At 37.8% G+C, this 12,127-nt stretch overlaps 1 protein-coding gene across 1 annotated transcript in view; it reads right to left on the reverse strand.

Moving 5' to 3' along the window:
• The window catches only part of LOC140166198 (neurotrypsin-like), a 31,120-nt gene extending 20,769 nt beyond the window's left edge, over positions 1–10,351 (reverse strand). Inside the window, exons 1-4 of the mRNA XM_072189604.1 lie at positions 10,086–10,351; positions 2,256–2,472; positions 1,201–1,251; positions 168–306 (exon numbers count right to left, since the gene is read on the reverse strand). Coding sequence (XP_072045705.1) covers positions 168–306; positions 1,201–1,251; positions 2,256–2,472; positions 10,086–10,106 — 428 coding nt within the window. The 5' untranslated portion in view covers positions 10,107–10,351. The remainder of the gene's footprint in view (positions 1–167; positions 307–1,200; positions 1,252–2,255; positions 2,473–10,085) is intronic.
• Between the last annotated feature and the right edge of the window lie 1,776 nt (positions 10,352–12,127).

The raw sequence follows: 12,127 nt of genomic DNA on the forward strand, positions 1-12,127 counted from the left end.
TCTCATACTCTCACCCCTTCTACCTCTCTCTCCTCCTCTTTCTCCCTTTCTCTCTTCCTTTCTCTCTTCCTTTCTCCTTTTCTTTCCTTTTTTAGGGATCGCCAGGCCCTGGGGTTACATTTCCATATTGATCTACTATAATTTTACGAACTCTCCCATAGACTTGCCTGCCATCATACTGTATTTCCAGTCGCCCTTCCAGTTCATCTCTTCCACCCCTCAGTCGTAGTTTTTCTCCAAGCTTGGTCTGAGGTTTCAAGTGTACTCCGAACAGGTGCTCGCTTGGTACTATGTCTACAAATGAGTCTTAGAATAAAAGTGAAAGCGAGGGTTTACTACAAATTCAGTAACATCATCATGGAGGACATTTTGCCTCAATTGGGCTATTCTATTTAAAGTCCCCACTACCCCTGTAGAAGATTTAGCTAAAGTCTGCCACAGAGGGAGAATGAATTTTGAATAGAATAGACAGTTGGGTATTCCCTTCCATTTGAAATACTCGTTCCAGTTGTGGAAGATATAGATAAGGCCATAATACAGGGGGAGTGTGGGTTTCAAAATGATTAACCCGGACCAATTACATTTGAAAAACATACTTCCCCTTTGGAAGATATTTCCAAAATCTTCCACAGGGGTAGTGTGGATTTCAACTGGAATAGCCCATTTGCCTTCATTCCCTCCCCAGTCAGAGCAAAACATCGCAGAAATCTATTGGGGGCACAAATTTTATGACCTCCTTAATAGACCCTCCACCAAAAAAATACTGTTGCCACCTTGAGAGGGGCGCCAAATTGACCAATTCAGCATCAATTCTGCACCCCTCCAAGCGATGAAAGTCAACATTTTTGCTTGCTTCGCGCGCATTTCATCACAAATATTCTATTTAAAAGATCAATTTCAGACCGAACTTCATTATAACCAAAATTATTTATTTCTGCAAATTCCTTCTGTGTGTTATTGTTTCAAGAATTGGGGCACCATCATGTATCCTTGACCCAGGGCAACCCCTAGCTACGCCACTGTTGCCGCACCCACTGGTTATAGGCCTACCATTCTTGCCTTGGAATTGAAAGAAAATATCTCGTAAAACTATCCACCAATCAAAATGTCTGCATATGTAGGATTGTGACTATTGATAGCTTGTGTCCTTAGTGTTGCCCTCTAATCTCCTTTTAATTTTTAATGTTTCAAATGTCTTACCATTTTCAAATCCATCATAGTCTTCTTCAAAACGGTCGTGCAATTCAGTCCCTAAAGGAAAAAAGGCATATGTAGCTTAATAAATAATATAATATAAAAATACAGGCCTATTTAACAAAATCAGTGACTTTCATGAGAGTTTTCCGTCTGTTTATGACTAGAGACTGCGCAAAATAAATACAGACTGCATCAAAATGGTTTTCTTCATCTGTTCTCCATCTGTTTTGGCATCTTTCAAACGCATTTCGTGATCCACAGCATCATCCCCCCCTTTTCTCAAAAGAAGTTGAGACTTTTATATCACTGGGAACGTCTGGCTGCATAATGTTTATGTACAAAAAAGTTCTTGCAGATTAATTCGTTTAGCAAAGATACCATGAAATTTGAATTTCGTTCTGGTATGCCAGAACGAAATTACAACACATTGTCTATGGAGCAGTGTCAGATGGAGCAGTGTAATACACATAATCATGCATATTGACTCGCAAACGCAAAATCGGAATCAACTAAAATTTTGGGAATAGGCCCCCGGGAATAGGCGCAAGTTTTTTTCATGGATATCTATTTTAAAATGTCATAAAATGTGGATGCTAGTATCACGAAATACTCCTTTAAATTAAAGTAAAGTATAAAGATTAGTCACTTCGTGAGGATCAAGTGGTGCCTCTGGAATAGACGGGCTTTTCAAAACATTTTAGCTGGTAGGGACAAAAGTTGTTAGAATGTCAGATTAAAAAATTATTCACATTACATACATATACATACATATAATGCATATGGCCATTGTCCCTCAGCTCCACCCCCAAACATACAACTTACATCCATCCCGGACACGGGTCCCTTTATGCATTTTTATATACATATTCCCGTACCATAATCAGTGGCAGTGGCAGCGCCACAGAGGGGGGGGGGCATGGGGGAAACTTCCCCCAGTAAGAAATCTTGCCCCCAGTAAAACCCCAAGATTACGAAAATGTCCACGGCAATTTTGCACACAATTTGTTGATTTTAGACCTCCCCCCTCCCGAAAATTACCCCCGGGATCTTATACCTACCAACAAATTCAAATACCACAACGATTGCGAATATACTGATCGCCAGCAGAACAGATAAACCACAAATTGTCAGGAGCAAGAATCGAGTAGTACAACCCCGTCTTTTTGGTTTCAAGTCCTCATTGATAAGTAAATCCTTTCCTCGGTTAATAGATGACGTTGCGACGACGCCTCCATCCGAAATAAACTGATGTCCCTTTTGCTCGTCACCAGCTACCTGATATATATAAACAAAGTGAGGGAAAAAAAAAGGGACATTTAAATCTAAAATCCCACAATCATGATTTTCAATACATGTAAACTTTGAAAATCAGTTTTGAAAATGACCCGGGGGTACTAAACTTTCGAAGTGACTGATATGTGCCTGTCATAGGCTTAGGAACCGGGGGGGCTCAGCCCCTCAATTTTGGTGCGGGCTGGAATACCTTCCAGCACCCCCCCCAATAATCCTAGGTAAAGTTTAAAAAATTATGATAAAACAGAGGGAAAATGGGTGTTTGTGACCTGTATTTTGCAACATTTTCTGACTCAGAACCCCCATGGTGCCCACCGATTTTTTTTGGCAATTTTAAAGCCCCCCCCCATGTTACAGTGCTTTGGGGGACATTTTGAGCATGAAATTCATGTAAAATTAAATCTTCTTCCCGATGACCCGCCTTGTTTTCACAATTTTACACCAAATGATCTCTTTTTCACAAATCTTATAGGCCTACTCAATGAACCTCTCATTTTTTAAACCTCGATAATAACCCCCCCCCCTCTCCTTTTTTAAAAAAACGACATTTTATACCGGCCCTTACTTCCCGACGCCTCGAGATTATACCAGTCACTTCTGAAGATGGCTGCCCACCCCAACTCCGGGAAAATGATAAAACTAACCCCTATAATGGGAAAACCATATTTTCCCATATCTGGTCTGATCACATTCAAATATCCGTGGTCTGATAATGTGTTAATTTTGAGCCGAAAACCGGCAGGTGTTACATTTTTGTTTGTTTTTTAGTTTTGAAAAATCTCCCAATAGGCCTATATTTTTTTTCAAGGAAAAATGAGCCCTTTTCACTGGCCCTTTTCATTTGTCCAAAATCACGTCCCAGGCCTGGCCCAAGTTTCTCAATCAAATATAAGATATAAGATCACAGCCGCGCAATATGCGATTGACAAAACATTTTAACAAAAGGCACATTCTCCGATAAAGTGTTCAAAATGCCAAATATGTGTCGCCTATAGTTTCAAGTCGTATTCAGAGTTGTTTCGTCAGAAAGAAATAACTTTTATTAATATAACTTATACTTAGTTGTTTTTTAAAATGTGTGAGAAAGTATAAAACAATAAAGCTGATTATGCATGTCCATTGTTTTCCTCCATGTCGCCAGCCAAGGTGTGTTCCGTATAATGTGTCCCTGCTCTCTAAACATGCGCGCATATAAAGGATTATAGGTATTTTTCATTAGCTGGTATCATGCCCTATATTTATAAAGTATAAATCATCACAACACCGATTATTAATTTTTCCAACAGGTCTTTCAGACTATGTCGCCAATATTGTTCACAGATACGTTACCATATTTCTAATGAATAACAATCTGTGAAGATAATTGGCTAGATGAATGTTCTCATATGTGATGGATCAAGCAGGCTCCATAGTTATATTATATATATGGAACATAACACAATGGTTTCAAAGTAAAAAAATGACAGAAAGTCCTGACGTTACGTTCATATCGTCACAGATACGTTACCTAAATTCTACTCCCCTCGGAAAAAACGCTGTGATAAATGAAGCCAAATACCATACCACACTTTAGTACATTGGGTTTCACAGATACGTTACCACCCCCCCCAATACGTACAAGTAATATTGCTCAAAAATGAAGTATTGTTGAAAAATCACCCATGCATTGTTTTGTGTTCTTAAACTATTAAAGTTTACGATTCTTAATGAATTTTATGAATTCTTTGTGGTTGGCATTTTGTCATTCCGGAGACCAAATCACTTGAACGCTTTATCGGAGAATGGGCCAAAAGTCATATTTAAAAATATTCATGTTACATTATAGCCTATCATACTAAACAAGATGTTACATATTATATGGCCTGTACTGTAGTATACTTATTTTTCTTAATTAAATAAGACAAGAAATGTCTTTAAAAAAGACAATGCCTCCAAGATACCAGTGGGCACCTTTTGTTATTAGTTAAGGAGACACTTATAATGCTAGCTTTAAGGTAACGCTATTGGATATAGATTTTTGTCTGATTGAAATATGTGAGTCCATTCTCTCCTGATTACAAGACTGAAAATTTTATTTTAATCGGATATTCGGTTACCAAAATATATGGCCTGTCAAAATGGCGCGAAACCAAGAAGTTGGCAACAAATTTCTTTTATTTTTGATATGCAATGATGTCAGGTAGGCCTTATTTTCTAATTATATATGCAAGAATTGTACAAAGTAGAATGTTCAGATCGGCTACAAAATAAGATATAAAACCCATGAATGTTTTTTTCCATGCAAATTTCCATTTGCATAATTAATTAGGGCCCTAATCAACTTTTCTAATAAGTGGCCCAAATTAATTATGCAAATTGAAATTTGCCAAAACTAACCGTAATTTTGTAGTAGGTCTACAGTGTGTGTTCTACCCATGTACCATGCCTCAGTAGGCCTACTATAGCTCTTTTAATTGTATCTGAAATCTTTACTTTGCATAATTCATACATGTAATTAGAAAATCATCTGGCAACTGGACTTGTCAAAAATATAGTAAATAAAAAGAAAGTTGTTGCCAATTTTTTGTTTTGGGTTCGCACCATTTTGACAGGCCATATCTCAAGAACCGAATGTAATCTACAGGGCATAAGCTTTAACATATTATTTAAATAGAAAGAAAATCTAAATTTGTGCATTAGCCAATAGGGCCACGGTCACCTAAAGCCATCTTGCAATCTTGCAGATAATTCTGATGTATGAAATAAGACCTTCAAACTTTCAGATATGAAGAGTTCCAGATGCAGGCAGCCGTTTCTGTTTTTTGAATGCATATATGCCTAAGTTGTATCAAGAGTCATTTCTCGTGGATTTTTTGACTGAAAATTACGATTGTAACGTTTCAGATTTTTTTAATGCTTGTTTATTATATTTTGTATTCAGGACTAAAATAATATTAATATTATTATATTTAGGGGGGTCTTTTTATAGGTCATTACTCTTTTGTATGTGTAATTGAATAAAAAATCAAAAACATTATAGTTTTGTTTTGTTTCCTTCATTTGTGCTTTGTCTTGCATCGAAAGGGCCAATATCAACACCTTGTTTGTAAGAAGTATTGTGTGGGGAAAGATGATTCTTGCATTTTATTTTTATTTTTATCTTAACAAACAAAAAGCAAATTTCTCAGTCAAAGTCTTGAAACGGTCATGGGTATGCATGCAAAAATATTGCAACAGTACTCAGTAGAACATAAAACACAACCACGCATGGGAATTGGGGAAGCAAATACTTTAAAACGAATTATTCCGAATTATATCAACGCAATAAAATTGCAATACTTTAGTACATGTATTTGAACAGCAATGCCCGGGCAGCAATGAAGCCGGCCATAGGCGCGGCTAGGCGTATCATACCATACATTGCAGTTCAAATGCATCGGATCATGATTGTGGCCTAGTCGAGCCTAGCATGCATGCCAGTCGGTCTGCTGACTCGCCGTGGCACAAAAATACCTCCAATTTTGCACAAAACAATCCATGATGTCAAATTATCACATCCAAAGTGTCGCCATGAACGTCAGCTTCAACTTCTCCAGCCAAAGTTTTTGCATTAATAATCAGGTTTCATGTAATCATGAAATTAAACCTTGTTTGAGGTGTATTCCCATTGCCACAGCATAACGGTTTTCCAACTTGTCTTCAACGATAAAGCTGCTGATCACACCGAAGGCATTGAGGTGGTGTGGCTGCTGATGAGCGCTGAGGCTACACCCAGGTGGTGTATGACGTGCATTCCCTAAATTCAGTAAATTTTCATCGTCAACCGTGTAATTGAATGGGATTATTTTAAAATTTTAAAACAAAAGAAATAAAACAAAAAAATAGGCCTATGTTGATAAATAATATAAATACAAGCTAAAACCGTTGGGGTTCGATAATGAACCCCACAAAACTAACTGAGTATATGGAAAATGCCATACGGCCGAGCGGTTTCACGAGTTGCCGGCTCGATTATGTCATCCGCCGCCTGGCTACACCTATAATTAAAGACCGAATTAAAAAAAGACTAGTTTGCGTCTGACGTCATGACAAAGGCGCGCCGTGATTGGTTGCTGACCTGCGCAGTATGGCATTTTTGGTCTGGTTTACAGGACGGCATACGCAAGCTAGTCTCTTTTAATTCGGTCTTCAATTATACAACATATGAGTTTGAAAATATTCTAATGCATAATTCATTAACTTGATAGACCCACGCCATTGGCGCCACGTGCTAGGCGTTTCTAGAATCCCTATAGAATAAGATTAATTTTAATGCTAATTTATTGCACATGCTGAGGAAGCGTGATTACCTTTTTGAACATTCGGAAATGGCGATAGGCGAATTTATGTATGGCGCAAAGAGGTGGGGGATATATATTGGGCTCTCGATATTGGGCGGAAATTAGAGTACTTGTCAGAATATAAATTTGTACAATCGGCCTACATGCCGCGCAATGTGCGGCATTTTAGGTGTAAATTTCAAAGCATACTACCTCCTGCGGAGGCAGAAAAAAACGGGCCTTTTTCCCTGGCCTTGTTCATTTGTCCAAATTCACTTCCCAGATATGGGCCCTACGTTCAAACCTATATTAAAATAGCGCAAGATGTGATTGACAAACAAGTTTTAACAAAATAGACTAGTCATATGTTACGCAATGTGTTATTATAGCCCTGGTAGCAACTGAATGTTATGTATTTAATATCATTATGTATAAGCTTATATACAGGGGAAAGAAGAATTACGCATCGCACACTAGCACAATTAAACATGAATTTACAAATGGAAACATTACATGCATAGGCAGATATACCAGAGTAAAAACTCCGGACATACCTGCCTGTGCGGGGACTCGAACTCCAGACCTCTCGCTTGTCGGGCGAGCGCTCTTACCACTGAGCTACACATACTGTCCCTGATAAACAGGACTCAAGTCTGGTACTTATGGATATGAGCAGTCATACGGGGTAAACAGTACAAACAACACATTACATACCAGTGTACGAGATCAATTAATGATGCTTACCCGCCGGCCTAATATAATCATGCAAACAAGGGAAGAGGCCTACGCATCATACACTGGAATATGGAAACATTCAAACATTACAAACTAGCGCACGAGATCAAATTAATGATGCTTAATCGTATTCTTAAGGGTACTACACCCCTGCCCAATTTTGTGCCTATTTTTGCATTTTTCTCAAAAATTATAGCGCATTGGTGACAAGTGAGATATGTATATTATAGGGGCAAGGACTACAACTACTGCACAGGAAATATTATTTCAACAGAGACAACAGTTGTGGAGTTACAGTCAAAAATGAGGGAAAACCAATATTTGATCAATAAATCAATAACCACTTGCCTTGAGTTGCTGAATTTTCAGTGCACTAGTTGTAGTCCTTGCCCCTATAATATAAATATCTTATTTGTCACCAATGCGCTATAATTTTTGAGAAAAATGCAAAAATAGGCACAAAATTGGCCAGGGGTGTAGTACCCCCTTAATATATCAATATACAGGGGAAAGAAGAATTACGCATCGCACACTAGCACAATTAAACATGAATTTACAAATGGAAACATTACATGCATAGGCAGATATACCAGAGTAAAAACTCCGGACATACCTGCCTGTGCGGGGACTCGAACCCCAGACCTCTCGCTTGTCGGGCGAGCGCTCTTACCACTGAGCTACACCGACTGTCCCTGATAAACAGGACTCAAGTCTGGTACTTATGGATATGAGCAGTCATACGGGGTAAACAGTACAAACAACACATTACATACCAGTGTACGAGATCAATTAATGATGCTTACCCGCCGGCCTAATATAATCATGCAAACAAGGGAAGAGGCCTACGCATCATACACTGGAACATGGAAACATTCAAACATTACAAACTAGCGCACGAGATCAAATTAATGATGCTTAATCGTATTATCGTATTCTTAATAGGCCTGTATCTATATATGTAATATAAGCTTATATATTGTTATAAGGAATTTATACCAAATTGATATTTTGACATTTTGTTATTAATATATTCATTGTTGTTGTAGTAATTGTTCACATCATACGTTTTGAAAATATTTTATAACCTATAATCCGAGTGTGACATTCATCAAATGTTATAAACGTTTTGCCCAAAACAACAACGCGTTTATAGCCTTTTAGACGTTTTTGCCGATGGGTAGGCTGCATCTATAAATTTAAGGTTTTGAGACGCGATTTGATTTTGCTTTCCTACATATCTTCTCTGCTTGTTCATTTGGAAATGTACTGTGTTTTCCCAATCTGTTTCCAATATAATACAATTCATATTATGTTATACATTGAGGCCACTTCATTCATAATTGTATTTATTTATGATATTAGAAATTAATGTTCATAATTATGTACAATTGTCGTATTGACATTAAGTTGAGAAGTAGGCACCAGAATCCAAATATTAAAAAAAACAGTAACCCATCTTATACGAAAGTACAGCAAGACTGAACCTGCCGACTTAACCAAGACAAGACAAGACAAGACAAGACAAGACATACGCTTATTTTACTTGAATCGGTTTACTGATTGTGAAGAAATAACCGATTATAACATGTAGGCCTATATAATGTATGCGTCAATTCGCTTCATTCGAAGAAAGAACTACGATCGGGACTACAATGCATTAACTATGCAAAATGAAAGCTTGCCTTTTTATGTTTTTTTGTTGTTGTTTTTTGTCTAGGGGGTATATCTTCAATACAAAAGATCAGAATTTTCATGATGGACGGCTTTTCATCCCAGCTACATACACTTTTTAAAGTGTAGGCCTATGTAGCCGAGATGAAAAGCATTAAAAGTACATATTAGATTTATATATAATTTACTTCGAGGACTGATAAATTTCAAAAATATTCATTTTTGATCATTTGCAATAAAATTTGTATTATATCGAGAATTTAAAATAATTAATATTATTTGATTTCAGAAGGACATTCCTCGTATTCAAAATGCAAGTTGGTGTGTCGGGTACCCAGTGGTCGGGTATCTCAGGTTCCATAAGAAATAAGCCTACGTGCTATCCGTTCCCTAAAAGCAATCCAATTTCAGGACATGTTTTTAAAAGTTTTAACCACCGTATCAATGTGAATTGGCAAATCCAAAGTTAAATTTAGGTATGAAAGCATGAATACTATATCATTATAAAATAGATGCATCTTAATATTATAATATTAATAACATTATATGCAATATTAAATATGTAATTAACAAAATCTGAATCTGCACGAGATACAGAATTAGTGGGGATTTTTAAAAAAATCGACGAACTACATGGCCTAAAAAGAAAGTTATGCATGTCAGGTATTTAATACCGTACATGATATCACTGAATATCTTCCAACATTAAACCTAGTGTTCTCTAAATATTACCCACAAAAACTTTTACAAGCCAATGCATCTTATATTTTAAAGACGAAAGTCATGCATGTCATAATTTTACCGTCTTTTACTGAATACCAATCACGAATTATTAAATCTAGTGCGTGACAACGCCCAATTTCATTTATAAGTTGACGCTATTTTACTTACCCCTGGAACGAATTCAAGCATTTTGATGACTTGGTTTTGCCTCTTCTGTCTGCAAGTATGTCGCCAATGTATGGCGATTTAGAACACCCTTTACTTTTTGATTCAAAATTACTATGGTTATGACTGAGTATATAATTATAAGTTCAAGTTATACATGTATATTTAGTGCAGCAGGCACTTCCCTGATGTGCAGCAAGTTGAATGACTGAAGTGAGAATGACTGATAATGGTCACCACATGCAGATGCTATGATCGCGAAAGGCCTTATGAAGATGCAAATCATGCGAATAGATTCAATAGAATTAAACATGATATGACAGCGCGATCAATTCTATTTAATCAATCACCCATATCCGGGATGGTGCTATTCATCTTTGTTACGTAACCTTGCACACTTCTTTAGAAATAAAGACACTTTCTGCATGATCGAGATCAAGAGGAGAATCTTTGCAATCCCACAATCCTTTGCAAATAGTGATCATCGTCATCATCATCATCAGCATCATCATCATCATCATCATCAACAGTAGCAGCAGCAGCAACAGAACCAGCAGTATGACTATCGTCGCGTCATCATCATCATAACCAGCAGCATGATCATTATATTGATCACCGTCGTCATCATCATCACAATCACTTCATCATCATCATCCCTCATCATCACCTTCATCATCACCTTCTTCATCACATTCATCATCATCACTTCATCATCATCGCATTCGTCATCACCTTCATCATCCCCTTCATCTTCATCACCAGCAGCATGGTCATTATAGTGATCGTCATCATCATTATCATCAGCAGCAGCATAATCATCATCAGCAACATCAGCAGCAAGCGGCAGCAGCAGCATGACTATCGTCATCATCATCACCAGCAGCATGATCATTATATTGATCACCGTCGTCATCATCATCACAATCACTTCATCATCATCATCACCTTCATCATCACCTTCATCATCACCTTCTTCATCACCTTCATCATCATCACTTCATCATCATCGCATTCGTCATCACCTTCATCATCGCCTTCATCTTCATCACCAGCAGCATGGTCATTACTAGTGATCGTCATCATCATTATCATCAGCAGCAGCATAATCATCATCATCAGCAGCAGCATGACTATCGTCGTCGTCGTCATCATCATCATCACCAGCAGCATGATCATTATATTGATCACCGTCGTCATCATCATCACAATCACTTCATCATCATCATCCCTCATCATCATCACCTTCTTCATCAGCACCATCATCACCCTCATCATTATCACATTCGTCATCATCACATTTATGATCACCACCTTCATCATCATCATTTTCTTCATCATCGGCTTCATCATCATCACCTGTTTTATTATCACCTTCATCACCATCATCATCACCTTCATCATTACCTTCATCGTCATCACTTCCATCATCATCCCCTTCATCATCGCCTTCAGCATCTCCACCTTCATCATCTTCACCCTCATGACCATCACATTCTTCATCATCACCTTTATCATCACCAGCTTCATCATCATCATCACTTTCTTCATCATCGCCTTGATCATCACCATCATCATCACCTTCAGCAGCATCACCTTTATCATCACCTTCAGCAGCATCGCCTTCTTCATCATCACCTTCATCGTCATCACCTTCATCGTCATCACCTTCAACAGCATCACCTTCATCGTCACCTTCACCACCGCCTTCATCATCACCTTCATCATCACCTTCATCAACACCTTCATCATGACCACCTTCATCATTATGGTGGGCATTGTCATCACGACCTTCTCTTTCATGATTATCGTCATCAACGACTGCAATGATGTGCAGCACCGGGCTGCAGCAGCACTATGCAGCAGCACCATCCGAAAGTCATCATCACTATCATCATCATCGTCGTCATCATCATAATCAACAATAGCATCATAGGTCGTACATTGTACTATAACTATTTTGAGTGGTTGTTATCAGAGTGTTATCATCAACATCGTCGGCCTCCTAAGTGAAACTTTTATGGTGCAGTATTTAAACAATGATGCAT

This window comes from Amphiura filiformis, chromosome 12 (genome assembly GCF_039555335.1).
Source record: "Amphiura filiformis chromosome 12, Afil_fr2py, whole genome shotgun sequence".
Classification (NCBI taxonomy): domain Eukaryota; kingdom Metazoa; phylum Echinodermata; class Ophiuroidea; order Amphilepidida; family Amphiuridae; genus Amphiura; species Amphiura filiformis.